This window comes from Thunnus thynnus, chromosome 17, assembly GCF_963924715.1.
Source record: "Thunnus thynnus chromosome 17, fThuThy2.1, whole genome shotgun sequence".
Taxonomy (NCBI): Eukaryota; Metazoa; Chordata; class Actinopteri; order Scombriformes; family Scombridae; genus Thunnus; species Thunnus thynnus.
This window is the reverse complement of record NC_089533.1, coordinates 28,516,680-28,537,922: the sequence shown is the minus strand read 5'-3', so window position 1 is coordinate 28,537,922 and position 21,243 is coordinate 28,516,680. Positions and strand designations below refer to the sequence as shown.

Genomic DNA, 21,243 nt, shown 5'->3' with positions numbered 1-21,243 from the left:
CACATCAGCAGTGATTGCAGCTTCTTGCCTCTGATGGGAAAAGAGAATAGAACAGTTGAGGTGCCTACGGATTTGAATGAATGTAGCAAGTAGTCGGGGCAAGAGTGAAAAAGAATAGTTGAATATGGAAACAGATTAAGAGGTAGTTGAGGAAATGGTGAAAGAGTGAACTGAGGAGCCTTGAGCTGACAAAATGATTAAGTGACTGAGTGAATAAGAAATGACTCAACTGGTTTAGGAGAGAACAGAGGGAAGTCTTAACTGTTAGCACAACAGACAGAAATTCCTTCACTGCTAGTGGAACAAACCTATATTAGTCTTTACTGGTTAATAAATGAAGAAAAGCCTTTAGGCAAGTCTGTTTTTGTTCAGGAACACAACAACTTCTGTGAGGAAATCTTTTACTGGTTGAAGACTGAACTAAAAGCAAAAAATCTATATTCCAATACACACCAGGATACTAGGATTGACATTTTATTAACAAATTACATTCAAATCAAAAAGGAGCGAACTATGAGTTCTGCATGCTGCTTCATCAGGTTCACTCTGTGTTTGATTGCCATCAGGTATGTCTTTAAATAATCAGGTGCTGATAGCGGAGAATCCAACAGGTTCACCCTCCCTAATACAAATGCACTTCAAAAAGTTAACAATAATAGGCAAATATAAATATTACATTTCCATTTCCATAAGATAATGAGATTAAATTAATGTCAGAGTACATAGTCTGGCTGTTCCATCTGTAACACTACAGAGGATGAGTAGATCCAGAATGCATACATTTCCATAAGATAAATATCATAGAGTACAAAGTACATGCATTTCTTCACAACAAAATACAAATCAAAAATAGTAGAAACAAGTAGAAAAACATATATTAGAAGAAAGAGGGTACTATACAAAATACATAATACATTCCACCATGATGTATTATAAAAGTCAGAGGTGAATAGCCTACTATTAAAGAATAGATATTAAATATACCTGTGTTAATAAGGGAAGGGAGGGGAAGGGGGTTGTGCCAGGAGGGGTTTGGTGGCTCAACTTTACCTACATACGAGGTCACCTGTAGGCACAGAGAGATAATGTAGGTTAGACATACAAACACAAGTTACAAAAATGGATTCAAGTCTAATGCCTATTCAACCCATGTGGCTCCAAGGAGTTGAGGGTATATATCCAATATGCTTCCCTTTTCAATAACTGATTTATGATAACTCTTCAATATCATAAGTGTTAGAGCAATGTGTACATCTACCATATCTATAATTTCCATATACCTCCTTAGAGAGCCAGTTAGTTTTCATATGTTCTCTATACATAGATGTCACAATAGAGTCCCCTATATTCTTACCCCTTTTATAACAAAACCCTGGCATAGAGGAAGAAATATGCTGCAAAGGAGGGTCACATTTTAGTAGACCCCAATGTTTTTTGATAATGTTCTTAACCCTTCCACAGATAGTTGTATTCAGACACAAAAGAAACTCTGTTGTCTTTAGGTCTATAAGATGAGCAAAATAATTGTTCTCTATTTAGGGGACTAGACTTGTTGATAGTTGTATCTATGACATGGTCCTTGTAACGTTTTTGGACAAATCTTACCTTCATTTCTCTTGCTTTGACATCAAACTCACTGCCTTTATTACATTTATGTTTTAGCCTTACCCTTAGGGGATGTTGGCTAGATTCCTTAGGATGGTAACTTTGGGCATGTAAGAGAATGTTTCTGTTAGTATCTTTTCAAAATATAGAGGTATCAAGTTCTCAAAACTCATTCACAGATATCAATAAATCCAAGAAGTGAATTTTCTCTTGACTATACTCCATGGTAAAGTATGATTAATGTAGTTACAAAAACCACTGAGTTCTTCCTCAGTAGATGTAAAACCTAAAACCACATCATCAATAAATCTCCTCTAGAAAAAAATGTTCTTCAAAAAAGGATTATTGTTGAATATGTAGCTTTTCTCCTAAAGACCCATAAACAAATAAGCATTATTAGGAGCAAAGGGAGACCCCTTGCTTCTCCCCTGAGTCTGTAAATAGGAGTTCTTGTTAAGCATGAAAAAAGTAGAACTCAAAACAAACTCAGTAAGAATCATTAAAAATGCAACCACTAATTCCTCTCTTTGCAATTCTAAAAAATATTGCATGGTTTCAAGACCGCCTTCATGTGGAATGTTAGTATATAAACTTTCCATGTCAAAAGTTACCAGAAATGAAGCCTTTAGTATTTTAATCTCTGACAATCATTTTAAGACCAGTGTCTCCCTACGTAATATGGTAAAGTTCTTACAATACTTTAATGAAGCGATCAACAAACTTACTCAATGGTTCGGATAAAGAATTGTTCCCTGCAACAATAGGTCTTCCTGGTGGATTCACATGTCTCTTGTGAAGATTCTTATGAATCTTAGGAAGTAAATAGAAAGCAGGGGTGACAGGGTGCTATACTTAAAAAACTCATATTGAGCCTTTGTAATCCATGTCATCTCTAAGGCTCTACTTCAAATACTATCTCTGTCAATGGTAAGCTGTTCACTCAGGTTTTTAGGTAATAACTTATAACATCATTACATAATTGTCTCTCAGCTTCTGCAACATGATCAGTAGTATTCAACACCACTACGGCACCTCCTTTATCTGCCTTTTTAATAACAATATTAGGATTAGACTGTAATTCTTCTTCAAAAAACTAATATTAGAAAACTTTGATGCAGGATTAGACTTAATTACAGAGGCAATATCTCTTTGTACTAATTTTCCTAAAAGTGGTTAAAGTAGAATTATAGGTACCTAGTGGTGAGAATGTGAATTTCTTTTTAAATTTACCAAATGGGTTCACATTTTCAGCAATCTGATCAGGGTTATGAAAAAAGTGTCTTAAATGGAGCTGTCTAAACAAATGTATAACAGTCCACCATCAATTTAATTTTTAAGCGTTAACTTTGTTAGTCGGTACAAAAGACTGAACCAAAAGCCTTTACAGATTCTTCCTTGGTTTAAGACCAAAAGTACAGTTCAGGAGTAAAACATTTGAGTAACAAATGGTCCTTTCTTGGTTCTGGAATAAAACAAGAAAAAACTTTATTGGTTGAGGAGCAAACTGAGGAAAAGTTTTTTGGGTCGAAAAACAATCTGAAGAAGCAATTTATTGCTTGACAGGTTAACTGAGGGAAGCAAGTACTTTTACTGATTGAAAAGTACCATAATGTACTCTGTAAGGGATGAAAACAAGAGCAGAAATAAGATAAAACTTGTTTTTATAAAGAAATTGGGTCAATGCAGCAGATTGCAGATAATAACAGGAATAAGAATCGAGTGAATGAACATTTATACACTAACGTGACAATTGCAACTCTGCATATTAATGTATGAATAGAAAAGGATTCAGGTATTAACAATACATTTTGTTAGCCAGTTTCATACATCCTTGTTTTTATGTTAGGTGTTTGTGTGTGTGTGTGTGTGTGTGTAGTGTTGGAATTGTTGCATTAATATGTAAGAGATAATAGAAGAATAATCTTCTGTCATCTGCAACTGTAATATGTACATTACCCACCTAACGTGAATGTAATTGAATAAAAAATATGAATGAATTCATGAAACTAAAGTATTATATATGTAACTTTTGATTTTGCTTTTCAGTTATAACAATCATGAAATGTAGTTTCTTCCTTACAGTTCTTGCTGCTTGCAGTATGATTTGTGATATTTGTAAGAATCTAAACCAAATAGCTCTTTAGAGGAAAAGAGAAAAGGTAAAGACCCAAACTGCTCTGTAGCCAAATTCAAACCTCTTAAACTAAACTGTTAAGCGCTATAACTTTGCTGTTCGTACTTACAATTAAAAGATAGGTTCACAGTTCTTCAAGTGTGTCTTAAAACAAGTCAGGTGCTTCAGGTGCAAGAAGCTTCGTATTAGCTTGAGATGAACTTTTTAATTCATCTTTGCACAGAAGGAGGACTGTGGATTTTGTCCCCCATCACTTCCATTGTAAGTGCATTATGAAGGGATCTTCTAATGGTCAGTATGAACAGGAGGAATGATTACAGCAAGACAAACATGTTTCAATGTTCATTTGAGCTCCTGACTGTTGTTTTAAGACACACTTGAAAAATGATTACATTATTGAAGAAACAATATGATTGGGGGAAAAAAGCTGATCAATAATTATGTAACTTTATAGACTATTTTGCGGTAATGACCTTGAACTTGGTGCAGTCTTTGCTGCATTTTTCTTCATCACTCCCTGTCATGTCATGCCCCCAACAACACCATACTAATTTGTAATTAAAGTAGGTCATCAATAAGCAGGTACCTAGTCCATTGCACCACCTCTCAGAAATCTAGGTGAGGTCACTGGAGAGTCAGTCTGTATTTTTTGATTAAGTAACCACAAGGAAGTACCAAATAAATTGAGTTTTGGTTTCTATTAAGTTTAGTTTTTACGCACGCCCACTCTCCCTCTCGTGCACTCTCTTGCTTTTTTCTCTCTCTCATTCTTTCTTGCTCTCTCTTGCTCTCTCTCGGTACCAAGGCCTATTGGGAGTTGGGAGGATAAATAGAGAGATCACGCCTGAACCGTCTTGATGAAGAGTGGAGAACAATTACAATGAAAGGGCCAGGCCCAAACATCCACCCTACCCAGTATCCTATTTGCAAATGTCCAGTCCTTGGAAAACAAGACTGAGTGAGGAACAGATTCCAAAGGGAGGTTAGAGACTGTAACATCTTGTGTGTGACTGAAACATGGCTCACTCCCTGGGTGCTAGATCAAGCCATCCAACCATTGGAGTACTTCTCTCTTTTCCTTATGGACAAATCAAAGGAATCTGGTGGAGTCTTTCATGATGAACAGCAACTGGTATTATCATGTGGACAACAAAACTCTCTCTCCTGCTCACTTAACTTGGTACATCTGATGATCTGATGGGAATTCACTTTGGTCATCATCTCTGCCTAACCAGCACCAGAACAAGTACCTGGACACTACCGTCGTCATGGGTGGGGATTTTAACAAAGCAAACCTTAAAAAAGTTCTGTCAACACATCACAAGTGCCACCAGGAGGGTTAGGACTCTGAACCTTTGTTATTCTCCATGCAGGGGTGCAAGACTAATAATCTCCCACCATTGGGCAAGTCAGACCACGCCACCACCTTCATTATACCAGAATATAAACAAAGGATTGTATAGGAAGCTTTGGAGACGAGAGAGCCTTCATCACCCCACCATTTGCCCAATCAGAGGCTACGCTGCAGGATGCTCTGAGAGATGTTGATTGGGATGTGCTTCAGTCTAGCCATGGAAGCATTAGTGAGTTTACAGAGGTAGTGACAAGCTTCATAGTCAGATATCATCCCTGCAGTGACTGTACAGTCATTTCCAAACCAGGAACCATGGTTGGATACATCTGCGCTGCTTTGAACAAATATACTGCTGCTTACTACTACTGAAGATGTGGGGAAATATAAGGTGGCATTCCTACAGGCTGAGACTTTTGATCAAAGATGCTACAGTTTGCTTATTGGCCAGACAGATCTGCAAACAAGACTGTCTCCAAGGTACTGCCCACCACCCTCAGCCAGTTGCACAACAGGAGAGGGAACTATGTGAGATTGATTTATAGACTTCAGTTCTGCTTTCAATACTATTGTCCACCCCGGAATGTCTGCTATGCTGATGGACATGGGATTAAACACCTCACACATTGTCCCTTTGCACTAACCTGAACATCTGCATATCTGCACTTGAACGTGTAAAAAAAAAATTGTATGGAGTTTGTTTTACAATTGTGACATAATGTAAATACATTTTACATTTTTATATACTGAAAAATTGCTTTTCCAGAATTCTTCTCACAGTTCTCTTCACCAACATGCAGTTTAGCACAACAGTTAATCTCACATCCAAACTGCACTAATGCAATCAAAACACATCATCTCAGGGTCAGCTCTCTCAAGAAAACCTGACCACTCATAAAACAATGACCCCAAAAACCACTAACAACCTGTAGCATTACAATATATATTTTTTTTACAATTGGTAACAGACCTTTCTCTGTACTGAAGTCACTTTTTTAACACTGACAGACAGTTCTGTTTACCGACATGTAGCTCAGCACAACATTTAATCTCACATCCCTGCACTATTGCAACCAATACACTTCATCCATATCTCAGGATCATCTCTTCTACCAGAACACTGATAAGATTTGTCGTCCAACAAGAAAATGTTGTCACTTATTACACGGTGACCTAAAATAACACTAACAGGTAGCATTACAATATGTATCACTGTTGTCTTGAAGTAGCTTGTATGTATTCATTTTGCATAAACCAAGATTCTATTTCAACAAAAAGAATGACACTTCTTTATTGTATGGATGGTGCTACCTTACAGTTTATGTCACAGACATGAATCTGCAATGCTGCAAAATGCTACAGTAGGCTTGATTTTTTTTGTTGCCATTTTTGCATCAAGTAATTCCAAGTGCACAAAATGAAACTAAAGTAATTCCAGTAGTGTAATACAAAACTATACATACATGTATAGGATAGCCACATATATACAAACTTAACAGTGCAAGTCAACTCTGTCTTTTGCATTCGGCCACAAGTTCTTATTGACATTACAGCAGTGGTAGGCAAATATGTTTGCACCAAATTATATTTACATCAAAACTTTTGCTGAATTTTTCACTAATCTACGGTAGATAACAAAATAAATACAAGACTCATGTAAATCCCAATGGAATTAACTTGACTAAAATAAATAACCCTGCCCTGACACCAGGAGAAGCAGTAAAACAACGATTGCACCACGCTGTTTGAAGAGGTCATGGTGCAGAAACTAAGTCTAATAAGCAGGCCAATGTTTATTGTGTGTGTCTCAAACTGCAACGCCAAACATATATTCACACTTATGAGTAATTTTTAGCCAAATGAGAACTAAAATAAACTCTCACTTACCAATGTGGAAAATTACATCTGCCCACAGATTAAATCCTAAACAATGTAAACAATTAAAGGAGTTGTGTGTGTGGGATTTAGTAGCATCTAGCAGTGAGGTTGCAGATTGCAACTGAGTACCCCTCCCTTTGCAAGCTTGTAGGAGAACCTATGGTGACTGTGAAACTCGTAAAAAAACATGAAAGGCTCTCTCTAGAGCCAGTGTTTGGTTTGTCTGCTCTGGGCTACTTTAGAAACATGGCAGTGCAACATGGCGGGCTCCGTGGAAGAGGACCCGCTCCCTGTGTAGATATAAAGGGCTCATTCTAAGGTAACGAAAACACAATTCTTATTTTCAGGTGATTACACACTAATGAAAATATAATTATGAATATTATATTCCATTTCTGCCATGTCCGTCCTGCTAGATGCCACTAAATTCTACACACTGCACCTTTAAAAGACATGAACAAAACATATAGGCTTGTGTTTCAACTGCATCGGTTAAATGCCCCCCAATGAAAAATCCTGAAAAAAACTGGCCCATGGTTGAACTGAATTGCTGGCCCCTGCATCACAGCTTATGTCCTCTCTTGCAATACACCTAGGAAAAAACCTTTTGCATGCCTGATCCATCTTCTGCAGATATGTCCAGACATCCAGCATCATTGTGTCCAAGACAGACATCTGATCATGTGGCTGGTGGTCATAAACCTTCCACCTCTTATGAGGAAAATAATGCCTCTGTGGTGTTGAGGAATGGCGAATCGTAAGGTGTGAGGAAAAGTGACATGATCCTGGGGATCAGCTGTGGTTGGTCTCCTATTTTTTTAGATGTCGCTGTAGCATGTATAATTTACACTAGTTTTGAGTCAATGACAAATAAAACCTGATGTTCTTGAATATGTTTTTCCTGTTTTCCAAGCAGCCATTTTTTTTCCATTTATTTTTTTGATGTACAAGAATCAATTTGCAGAGACTTTATTGGGGTACAGTAGGAATCAGTCATGTTCAGCACTGATGGATTACCTAACTCAGGTTTGTTTTAATACTCGTGTGAAATGAATTGATGGCTATCTGGAAGTTAGCAACTACACAAATAAAAAATACAAAAGGTTATGTAAAATGGATGTGGATTATACATATTGGGCTAAAACGGTGTCATAGTGATAATAATATGTTTGAGATCAGCTTTCTGACCATCATAATCAATGATGCCAAGTTGCGTGGCCATGCGTGTTGGAGACGATTGCTCCAGACAGCTGTCCCAAACCATTACCATGCACCATTAAATATCAAAACAGTCCAGTGCTCGTTGATGTGATGCAAAAGAGACAGAAAGCTGTCAAAAAAGGTTTAAACGTGGCAACGTTTTATCTACCAGAACCAACCTGTTATCTGCAATCATCTCATATAGCCAAAGGCATTACCAGTAATACCTTCATTAATTCATAAAACCTTCCCACACATCATTTCTTCAAACCCCATATATATTTGTTAAATGAAATAAATGTTGATGGACTTTTCTTTTTTTCCCCTTTGGCTAAATAAAGACATGCAGTATATATTGCATATAGACAAGTTTATGTTTATAAAGAAGGATTTTCAAATATGCAGAGGAGATGCAGAACAACAGATTTTAAATTTATTACTGAACAGGTAAATTAACCTGTAGGTCCAACAGTCTGGCTTGTCCAGTGTAAACTTTATAACCATGTGTCCTCAGCCTCGTGTATGGGAGCTCCAGGTCGTCTCACCCAGACTCAGAGCTGCTACACCGGCAAGGCTATGGCACCCCTCACCCCCTCCAGGGCTATGCAACCAACCACCACCCAGGAAGCTCCAGACAGGGCGGGGCCTGGGGTGCTGCCGGACGCACACTTGGTAAGGATTCATCGGATGGTATATCTGTAGAAATACAAATCTAGATCAAATCTAACAGTATTTATTTCTATGTACAGTGCAGTCTGTATTAGGACAGACTCAGCTTTTAAGATATTTTTATTCGCATCAGATATGTTTGTGTCAATGGTCCCCACATTTTAGAGTACCAAGGACAATTGGATTAGCTGCTCAAACGCTTCTTAGATTAGTGTGTTTTGTTGCTTCATTATTTCATGCAAAAAGAGCTAACAATAGGTCTGGAGTTGATTCTAAGTATGACATTTGTAATAAGCACTTTTAGCACTATTACAACTGCATTGGCTAATTGGTGACAGAAATATTAATCTAAGTGTGCCTGTGGGATATAAGTTGTGCAAGAAGTAAAGTGATTTGTAGATCAACCATAACAGTTTTTTTACTGTTGTTTTAAGATCTCATTAGTATTAGTATTTGCCTACTATTCATTGTATCAATAGCAGGCTACTGGTTTTGTTTACTTTTGCTTAGCAACATGTGATAGTTGAAAGAAATAAGGTGGCAGAGGCGAGCTGCAACATCATTTCTTCATTTAATGCTGCAATGATTTTCCCAATAACATTATAGCACAACTGTTGCATAAAAGCAATGTTAATCACATCAGATTTTCTAATAACCACACAACCATAGGTTTTTTTAGGCTAAGCCTATAAGATATTTGCACAATGCCACAACATGGCAAAACAAACTGACAGCATTCCACTTACATAAATTAAGTATCATGTATCCAACAGTAGAGCAAAGTATGAGATTAACAAAGTTTAGCTTCATTTATAAGCTATAATTACATTCACAATCCCTCAGCCAAGAACACAATAAGCTGCGCCAGCAGGTCCCATTTCAAAAATTACTTCTGTGATCAAAAAGCACAATTTATACAAAAAGCACATTAGTATGACTTACATGTGTCTACACATCTTCATGTTTTTGAAACAATAAGAAATATCAGCTAAGCTGGGATGTCTTATTTCCAATGCTTCCATACTTAAGCAGAACTGAATGAAAATCAGAGAGGAAATGTGGCTTCAGGACTTTAGTGAAACAAACTCTGGCAAAATTTGCACATTACAGTACGCACAGGACCAACTGCTTACTGTAGGTTCAACTTTGCTTTAAATCCAAAGACGTGCATATTTATCACAAAAGTAATAGAAATGTCCCCAGATAGTGTGGATACTATATTTAACTGAACTTAAAATGTAAATTAATGTTATTTTTCTGTTTCTACAGAGCTGAAGTTTCATCCCATAGCAAGAATATGATGGAACATCAGCTCATTGCTTGTTAGAAATATGTCTGATGTGCTTACAGACACATACATACATGGAGGAGTGGGTCGTTAGGAGGGAAACAGTAGCCAACTCAAAAATATATCGACTACAGACCAACAAAGCTTATACTCTGATACAGGTTTGAACTCATTACATTAACAGATCTAAAACCTTATGTTCACATCAAAAAGTATCAATGCACCTATCAGATTCATTAAAATTTATAAAACACAGCTTGAAAACAAGTCAGGAATGAAGACATTTTCAGGACTAAAAATGTCAGACAAGCTGTGACAGCCCGTCACAGGTCAAAAATGTAATCAATCAGGGTGGGGTGGGGCCGTGAGTTGAAATGGCCGATGAGCAGGCACAGCCCAGACTGGCTGTGTTTTTTTATAATTATGCTGGGTGTGCAAGCTTTAGAGTTAGGTAGCACAGGCACACCTGGGCACACCCATGGCTACGTGGGTGTTAATGACCCTTGATTACCTGTAGGTGAGAATGTGAGAGTGAATGGTTGCCTGTCTATATGTGTCAGCCCTGTGGTAGACTGTTGACTTGGCCAGGTGGACCCCACCTCTTTACTTTACAGGTCTGCATATGACCCTGCAAAAGCATAAATGGGTATAGATAATCAATGAATAGATGGAATTCAATCATTCTCAATTACTTCCATATACTTTCAACTTCCTCAGGACTTTTAGAGCTTTTTTACTTCCTAAATTTCCAAAACCAGGCTGGCAGTTTGGAAACGGGTTTATTGCTCCTCATCAATTATTTTACATATTTTGTGAAAAGTGGCTGCCAAAATCATAAGGGTTGGAGTCATTTGACTCACACTAACTCTTGACCAGATGGTACAGTTGCAATCTAATTTGGTGGGCATGTGCAGGTATGAACACCAAACCCTCCTGCCAACAGTATTAAATACAAGGACAGACACTGAATGCAGACCTAACAATCCTCTGCTCACAATATTATCAAGCTTTTTCACAATTGAGAAAAATCAGTTGCTACTGTGTCTGTTCATTCACTGTGTGATTATGCAGAGATACACAACGTTAAACACCATGACTGTGCTACATCTTGTTCATCTTGGTTGTATGAGCATTTCCAGGCACACCTCCTGTTTTTGTGCATACAGGTACAGTGGTGGTATGTGCCAAACAGTTGGTTACTGTGAAATATAAATGGAGGATAGGGTGATTGATCATCAATCTCTCAGCTATTTAGATTACTTGTCTCATATCTTTTAAACAGCTTTCTGTCCAAATAGAAAAATAATAGGAAGGTGCAGAGATTCAGGATGTGAACAGATGACACCACAAATTTGCAGCCAAGGGAGGATGGTGGCCTTTCTGTGTGATGTTGTTCAGCTTTTTGCAACACAGTGATCTACATAATAAGAGTTTCTCACTAAAAAAAAAGAATTTTGTGTCAAAGCAATGGAGGGTGATCCACAGTTTAGTCCACATTGAATTCTGTTGTGCTGACTGTGTGAAGAGTTTTGAAAAAGTAAACTCAGTATTGAGAAATGTGTGTTAACATTTGTAAAAAACTGTAAATAAGTTAAATTTGTGGTTTGTTGCCAGGCCTGTCAGGGCTGTTTGATGCCGGCCTCCACCATGCCAGCCCCTCGGGTCCTGATCCATCCGTCATGAATCTGATATCAGCCCTGGAGTCCCGGGGTCCACAGCCTCCACCCTCTGCCTCCTCCCTTCTCTCTCAGTTTCGCACTCCCTCTTGGCAGACTGGTGAGTGTCAACCTGTTAGGGGAATGCTACACCTGGGGAAAAAAATATAGTTTGCTGTAGTTTTAGTTCTTGGTACTGAGTGATATGCTATTATTCATAAATAGTAAATAATAATCATTAGCAAAATAATTTGTATTCATTTAATTTGCAAAAATAGATTTGCAGTGATTTGTACTGACCAGTACTGACCATGTAATGTTGTGTCCTTTAGCAATGCATACACCAGCCCCAGCGGAGCTCTTTATTTCAGGGGCACTTCCGGGTTCCAGCTCCTTCCCTTCCTCCTCAGCCCTTTCTGCATACCAGCATCCTGGCTCCTTCTCTGGACGATCTTTCACTCCCTCACTATCCCTGCAGGACACGCCTACATTTAGCCCAACTTCCAACGGTTTGCTGTCCCCCCATGATCCCCTGCTGCACATCAAAACACCCTCCCAGTCCAGCTTGGGATTTGATCGCTTGCTGTCTTCCCAGAGTACCACCTACCGGGGCTCTCAGGAGCTCCCAGCCCCTCCTCAAACCCAAGCCCCTCCGACCTCCTCTAGTTGCCACCTGCCCCCTCCCCAGTTCAACCTTTTGTCCTCCCAACTTCACAATCAGTCCTCTCAGCTTTATAATGCCTCCATGTTCTCTTCCACGCCAGCCCTGTTGCCCACGGCCCCCCCTCAGTCCCAGCCTCCTCAGGAGAGGGCGGTTCCCCGGCAGGACAGTGTGATCAAGCATTACCAACGCTCATCCCCAGCCCAGTCCGCAACACTCCCCCTACAGCAATATGCCAGCTGTGGTGGGTCATCGGGCTACCAGCAAATAGCAAGTCACCACCGGCATGCTGGACTGTCCTGCAGTCCCCTAGGGGAGCAGAGCCCATCCTCAGACCCCAAGCCATCACCACGGACAGAATCACAGATATATCGACCTATCATTCAAACTCCCTACACTTCATCTTCCTCCAGCTCCTCTGCCTCCTCCTCATCTGGCACTAAGGGAGCCAAAAGTTCTAGCTCCAGCAGTGGCTACTCCTCTTCAGGCTCAGCATCATCCTCTTCCCGTACCCCTCACACTCCACCATCAGCCTCCTCCACTTCCTCATCATCCTCCTCTAGCTCCAAGACTAGTACTGGCTCCTTGTCTGCCCCCTCTCGTCAGCAGCCCCCGCCTCAGTCAGCACCGGCACCACCTCCTCTACCAGTGGTGTCATCCACACCTGTTCAACAGCCAGCACCCAAGCAATGCCTCTCCACCTATGGCTCTCCATCTGTGGCTAAATCCAGCACAGGCCTACAAGGCCAGACCCCTCCCCAGCAACATGCCCAGTCCTACTCTCCCAACCAGCCTCCACCTACACACATGTCCCAGTCTTATGGAGGCTTCAACTCACCTCATTCCCAGGACTTGAGCTCTGGAGCAGGGGGCTCTGGAGGTAAGGCCTTTACTGGTTTAGGCACTGGAGGACGCTCGTTCTCTGCAGAGATAGTCTTTGGAGACTCAAGCTTTGGCTCAGCTACTCTTAGAAGAACAGACAGTCCTTCCTTAGGGTATGGGAGCGCTGGAGGATCAACAGGAAGTGGACCTGCAGGATCAGGAAGTGGTGCTGCTAGTGTTAGTAATGCTGGCAGCAGCTCTTACCACTTGAATGAGTCTAGTCCCTCACCCTCCATCAATTCTGCTATCAGCCGCCCTGGGTTGCACTCTCCCGCTTCTGCTCGCCCTGCACAGTCTCCTGGAGGCTCAGGGGCCAGCAAATACTTGTCCTCCATCCTCTCCCCTCCATTTATGTCCTCACCACAAGGTTTCCCTGATACACGGCAAGGGCAGAGTCAGTCCTACCACTCAACACCACCCAAACCAAAAACAGAGACCAACATGCTAGGAGTTGAGCGCTCCCAAGATGAGGAAGAGGATGATGATGATTTCCTCATCCACCACTTACTACAGGCCCAGAGCTCAACTCCCCATCCTTCCCAGCATCATCCACCTCCTCAGCAACTACCCCAGCCAATCCCACAGGCTAGGGATGGTGAAGGCAAGGGGGTGACCTATGACATTGACAAGATATCAGAAGAGCGCTACCACCTTCAGAGTGTCATTCGTACCAATAACACCACCAGCAGTTCAGGTCCTGGGACGACAATTGGTGATGCAACCAGTGGGTTGAATAGTCATTTAGAAATATCACAGAAGAAACAGCAGCAGACCAAGTCAGAGTTGACCATATCAAAGTCCACTGCTGGAGGAGTAGGAGGGGTCACTGACTCTCTTTCCCACTCCCATACTACCCACTCTCATCAACAGCAACATGACTCCCTGGGCTCTGTGGTACATTATGGAAGAGGGGACCCCTACACACAGCACCCACACTCCCAACATTCTCATCACATCTCACATGTATCCTCACATGCTCAACAACACTCTCAGCACTCCCAGCACTCCCAACTCTCCCAGCACTCTCGGCACACACAGCACTCACAACATTCTCAGCATAACCATCCTCATTCCCACTCACACAGCCACCCTCACATGGAGCTGAAGAAGCCTTCAGATGGAACAGACAATGCCTACTTGTGTAACACACCAGATGTGCAGCAGGCTCGACAAAGCCAGGTCCCCCTCTCTCTGATGGATTCACCACCAGACCCTCCCCAGCAAACTCACATGCTGCAGTCTGTCCTTTCCCATACCACCCGGACTAAAATGGACCCCCAACAAGCCTCGCAACAGCAGCAGCAGCAGCATCCTTTGAGCCAGCAGGCCATCATGGGTTCAGCTGGAGGATCAGGGCCTGCTGGGGTGGAATCCCACCCACAGAACCAGTCTTCACAGTTGCAACTCCAGCTCCAGACTCAGAGTATGGATACCCACTACAGCCTTGGAGGGCAGCCAAGAGATCAAACCCAAGCCAGTCAGAACTCAGTGTCTCCCCTAGACATGCTAGACCAATCAATTTCCCAGACGAATAGCAGAGACAGTGGAGGAGCTCTGGATAGAACTGCAGTCGGGATTGGTGTGGCTGTTACAGGAGATGGAGGTGTTGGAGACAGACATAGACAGCAGCACAGACTTACACCCCACCACCATCCCCAACAAACAGCCTCAGATCTCCATGACTTCCTCTCTGAACCAGATTTGGGCTTGTCCACCTCCTCACACTTGCACCACCTCAACCAGGCTCAGGCACATGCCCACCACCAACAGCAAGCACACACTCACCATCAGCTGTCACACTCTCAGTTAGCTCACCCACACTCCCACCGCATGGCAGCAAATATGGGAACTCCCCAACAACAGCCTCCGCCCCAACCAAGAGAGCCTGAAAATCAGCTGTCACACTCCCAGTTAGAGCAGCTCAAACAGCACCAGTTTGACACAGTGAGCCCACCAGGTAAAGCAGGACAGACTCAAAATCAGCAACAGGAGCAGCAGCAGCGGTTTGCCTCTCTAACATCTATCTGCTTTCCAGACTCTCTCTTAAATGATGAAGACCGCTCTTTCTTTCCTGGGATGGAGGACATGTTTTGTTCAGCTGATTACAAGTCAAGCTGTGCTGGAGATTCTGGGGCAGGACAGGCTGGTCAAGAAAGTATTGCCCAGGGTCCTGGGCAAGTGCAGGAGGGCATGGAGGCCTTAAAAACAGGAGGCGCTGGAGAGCGCTATGATATGGTCAGTCATCACAGTGATCAAGGGTATGGACAATATTGCCACAGCCTTCCAGGTACAGGAAATGGCAATCTGCACTTAGACCTTGACTCTATGAAGACCCATGAGCTTCCCTCCACTGTGAATACTGACCAGCTTGGCCTCATCCAGTCCCAAACTCCCACTATGGGATTGGGTTCAGCAGTTCAAGGGGATGGTTCAATCAACAAGATGATGGGAGCTGTGGGAGTGGGTGGAAGTTCGAACGCTACTGGTCTGACATCACCTATCTTCTGTTCCTCTCGACCCAAGAAACTGCTGAAGACCAGCTCATTTCACTTACTTAAACAGCGGCGTGAGCCACAACCTCAAATAAAGAAAAACTATGCGCAGGAGTATGAATTTGAGGATGATGAGGATAAAGCTGATGTTCCAGCTGACATTCGCCTCAACAGTCGACGCCTTCCTGACTTGCTCCCTGATTTGGTGTCTAGTTGTAGGAAGGCTGGGGGGGCATCAGGAGTAAGTGGGCTTAGTCCACTGATGGGTGATATGGACTTCTGCCACCCCTCCAGCTTCTCTTCCCTTGGACACCCTCAACAACTCATCCCCCATGATGGCCCTAAGAAAAGAGGCAGGAAACCAACTAAACCAAAACGTGAAGGCCCTCCTCGCCCACGAGGTAGACCACGTATACGTCCTCTTCCAGAGCCTCCTTACTGCAGGGGGCTGATGGGATCAGTGCCTGGAGAAAGTAAGAGGGGTCGTGGGAGGGGTCGAGGCCGAGGCAGGAGGGAGGAAGGGCTCGTGGAAATGCATCGTGATATGAACAAAGCACAAAGTGTCCCATATCAGCAGCAGCATCCACAGCAACACTTCAGCCAGCAGCAGCATCTCCAACATCATCCACATCAACATCACAGACAACAGCCAGACCACCACCAAGCACCACAACAACAACAGCATCACCTGCATCATCAGCAGCAGCATGTGCCCTGTTCTCATCACCAACCGCATCACCAACAGCAACAACATCATCATCAACAACATCAACAGCAACCGTCCCAGCAGCCGCAACAAGATCCAATCAGACCTATCAAGGTAAACAGAGATGTAAGAAGAGACAATCAGGGTCTGCATTTATCAAGAATCATATAGTGACTCCTAGAAAGGTAGAACGGGGTTGGAATAGGATTTTATTAAACTTCCTATGTGCACTCTCAGCAAAGAGTAAAAGTTCTCTGATGATGACTTAACCCACCCTTTATGGCATTTAGAAATGTAAAAAATCAATAACCAAATTACAGATGTAGTGTTATGTAATTTGTGTAATTTTAATTTTTGGTAAACTTAACTTTAAGTTAAACTTTAAAGTTAAACAATTGTTATTGGTTAAGTTTTAGTTCTTAAATGTTACATATACATTTTGTAAATTATTAAAAGCTAAATCTAAATAGATTTAATGAGAGATTTAACAGGTATATTTAATAAAGTGATACTGAACCTCATCCTTTTAGGTGAAACAAAATAAAATATAGAAAATCACGTGTGGGTATATGATAAATAACTTAGACTAAAGGCAATAAGGGTAAAAGTATACTTTATCAAAACTATCAAAAATAATGATTCTCAATGGCCTTCACCAGCTAAGGTAAAGCTTACACTAAATCTGTACGGTAGATGAAAGGTGATCTTCAATAACAATTTAGGCAGTGTAGTGTTACTGCTATAGGTGTTGTCTGTCCTTGCTCAGAGTGCTGATGAAATGTTTTGATTCTATTGTACATTAACGTAGGAACAAAATGTATCACTCTGAGAATTCTGGGGACAGTTAGGACTAATTTGCTATACTTGATAAATCACATTGATAGACACCAACAAGGAATTAGTGTTAACTGTCAGAGTAGTTCTTAATTATCTCAAGTAAGACTTATTTGGTATCAGGTCTGGGTAAATGAATGCTTCCTTCATGCTAGCAGATTCTTGCACAATACTGTAATAATTCCTCTTGTTAAGGACCTCAGTTTTTAAGGACATTCGCTGGTGTCAAAATGTAGGCAAGACAACAGCAGATTAAAAAATCTAAATTGTTATTAAAGTCACCCTCCTCTCAAAAATGTGTTTTGCTTATTGTTACTTCAGTTGGATGTTTGAGCTTGATGTATGTGCAGAGTTTGTTTTCACAATTACCTGCTGAACGAGTAAAGTTTCTCTGTACTCACTGTAAATCTGAGATTAAGGGGCGTACCTACTAGCATGATTTGTGACATCACATCTAGTTTGGAGCCAATTGAGGGCCAGTATATAACTTAAGTGTGATGTGGAAACTTGAAGCCTCCAGTGCGCATCTACTGAGAGTGGACTTTTCGGTGAAGTAGGAGACAAACAGAGGAGTTAAACTTCTGAAATGAATCACATTTGCATATTCATAGAATCTGGATTTTTCCATGATGGAGAAGGAGGAGACATTATTTTAAGGGTTTTTAACATAGTAACTGATACTTTTTTGTGGAAAAAAACACAATGTATTATTCTAAGCAGAGTATTTTTATATATTCTAAAATATGTCTGGAGGGGATCTTTAAAAACTTTCTAACTGAAGGTCTACAACATTGTTAGCAGACCACAGATTGCAATGTCCCTACATTTTTTTTTTTACAGTTGTCAGCAGGTTTAATTGACTGGTACAATGGAAATGACTCTTAGCTCAGAGATAGCCTAGGGGTAGGGTGTCTCACTTTTAGAGTTTCAAAATAGTCTATTTTTATTTTTGCAATTGTCTGAGGATGCACTCACATCAAAATTCACTGCCCATTCTTTTGATTGATGAAGGCAGAGGATATATTCTACTGTTTGCCTTGTACAGAGTTCAACTTCATGGAACTTTGCAGAACACAGACACCTACTTATGCCCAGCCAATTAGAGAGAGAGGGAGGGTGTGATTGATTTCTTGCTTTGGAATATTGTGTTTAATACTTAATGGTGGTCCATTGGTGGCAATAGTATTTGATACTTAAAAGGTGTAGCCTATACTTATTTTGCGAAATGTTTACTTTGCCAACTACCACCATTTATGCCTGCAACTATACCCACCAAGGGATCCACCTAGATGTGTTTTCTGTATTAATGGTAGTTTATCTAATAAAAACAATAGAAATGCCATAAAAACCTCTAAATACACTTAAACTATGTACGTTTATTTTCCTTGATAGAGACCTGATACTTTATTATAGATAATATTGTATTTACGTATTTACTATAAAGATCTCTGTACTTCACTGATTTGATTGATGCTCAATTTTTGTGTCTTTTTAGAAGAATATTAACTGTAAACTAAATCACTTTTACCTGAAATAATACGGAGAAGGTGGTGAAGGTGCATATTAGTTCCTGTAGTCTTCTGTTCTAAATATTTTAGATGGTCAAACTACAAAACAAATGTTGCATACATGCTGAAAGTCCTGCTGAATGTCTTAGTTCATCCGAGCTGTCTGTCTTTCAGATCAAACTGCCTGCCATGCCTCCATCAGAATCCTTGTTGAGGACAGACTCACTGTCCAGCACTGAGCCGGTTCTGTCTGATGGATCGGTGGGGTCTGCACCATCTCTGGGCCCGAGTCCTGGACCCAGCACCACCATGGACATCAGCAGAAATGAGCTGAACCAGACGCAAGACAAGATGATAAAGCAGCAGCAGAAAGCTGGAGAGGTAAGGAGCTCTTGAGAGGCTTCACAAAAAACTGCTGCAATAGGAACACCTGAATCATGAATCAAATTCAACTCCTGAGCTAGTTAGTATCTATACTTTGACTGATAGTTTACACTGAGTTTCGTCAAGTGACTGTTCAGTTTAATCTGCTTAGCGAGATTCCCCCTCATTAGTTGCACCGGCAAAGCTTCTTCATTCATTCTTTTTCTGACAAATGCTAGACTTGTATTTGTTGCGAAAAACAAACCTATTTGAAGTGTAAATTTATTTGTAGTTAATTTCAATTCCAAATAAAAATGTTCAAAGGTTTGAAAGGATGATGAGTATTTAATATGAATTCAATAGAGATTTTACCATGCAAATTTGAATGGACTGGCACTGTGTGATGTGTGACCAAAGCTGAGAGTTTTCTCATCTCTCCTGTCAAATTATACACAACAGCTTGAGGGGGAATGCAGTGACTTTTTTCACGGGGGAAAGGCAAAATGACAAATAGCTTGCAAATAAAAATGGAGTATGGTTCGAGGAGGAAGTTGAGGCTGAACAGTGGATTTATTTATTCAAAAATGGAGACTCAAAGGCAAGGCTTTTTGGGAGAGCAGAACCTGCCACACGATATTGACCTAAAAGATTCATAGAACCTTTTGTATGAACATAATCCATGTTATCAATACAGAATAAGACAATTATTGCTTTACCAATATTTATCAGCTGAAATTCAGCTTCTTTCTTTTTATTTGTTTTGATCCATGTTCCCCAATACATACTGTATGCATAAAAGAAAGTACCAGTTTGACATGAAAATGATTCTTATTGTTTCTGATGTTTTTTTCTACCTGAAAATTCTAAAAATGACTGGCACACAGACTATATGATTTAATGAAACTGTCCTTTTAGAATAATTCATCCCCATGTTAATCAGAAATCCCTTATCATTCTATAATGTAGGCTGCATACATCTTATTGTTTGTTAAAAGTCTGTTACTTACTCCTTGTTGTCAGGATGTGTGGGAGAAGGAGCTGCAGAAGACCTGTGCATGATAGCTTCAACTATGTATTTAATTTTAGAGTGGGATGAAGACTAGTTATCTCAGCAGCAGTGAGACATACTGTATCTGCAGTCTATATTTTGACTGTGAAGGGACACCTTTCGTTTCCAAATCAAGTCAAACTGATATACAGTTCAGTGAGTTCATGTTTGGACAGATATCTTCTTATTGTGCTGTCTCTGTATCCCAGCACATTGGATTTGACATTAACCAGTGACTGAGGTTATAGTGCTGACTCAGCTTCAAGGATGTTGAAAGTGTTCACATCTGTAATACTTTTTCAAAACCAAGTCCAGCAATTTTATAACAATGTAGCAGGGAAAAATGATCTTTCCCATGGTACAGACTAAACAGCTAAGGAGTTTTTAAGGGCCAAACATTGAAATGCTCTTGACTGACCAAGTCAGTCACAAGACCTCATTTCAACTAAGCATGACTGAGCTGACAGAGAAATGCAGTACATACAGACCTGACAGAGCATCACCAGGGTCTCAGCAAGTGTCTGCTGCAGTCAGTCATTGACTGCAAAGGAGCTGCAACCAAAATTTAAAGCTGGAATGCGGCACTTTTACATATAAATGAACATCCGTTACATTCAAGCCTTTGCCAAACGACTTCACACAATGCTGATTAAGTCTATCACTGCCAGGTGAATCTCTCTGTATTTCACAGTATACTGGAGTTTCTAAATCTCTTGTCTGTGGGCTGGCGCACTGGTAGTGATGTTCTAATGTCAACCAGCAATGATTGGTTTGTGACTGTCGACTGGGGCAGACTGTCCACTAGGGTTGACTGTCCTCAGTGTTCCCCAACCACATTGCGTTGCCAGGGCAGGGACCTGCTCACGTAAAAAGTGTCAGGGGTCTGCGGTGATGATGTTGACAGTGTTTGTGTAATTACTCTCACTGCCAGAAGGGGGAGACAAAAGTTCAGCACTACAGGTTTAAATA

At 40.9% G+C, this 21,243-nt stretch overlaps 1 protein-coding gene across 2 annotated transcripts in view; it reads left to right on the top strand.

Moving 5' to 3' along the window:
- The window catches only part of prr12b (proline rich 12b), a 40,436-nt gene that overhangs the window by 3,237 nt on the left and 15,956 nt on the right, over positions 1 to 21,243 (top strand). For both annotated transcript variants that reach the window (XM_067615974.1, XM_067615975.1), the window contains exons 2-5: positions 8,683 to 8,840; positions 11,740 to 11,901; positions 12,113 to 16,635; positions 19,038 to 19,244. In XM_067615974.1, coding sequence (XP_067472075.1) covers positions 8,683 to 8,840; positions 11,740 to 11,901; positions 12,113 to 16,635; positions 19,038 to 19,244 — 5,050 coding nt within the window. The remainder of the gene's footprint in view (positions 1 to 8,682; positions 8,841 to 11,739; positions 11,902 to 12,112; positions 16,636 to 19,037; positions 19,245 to 21,243) is intronic.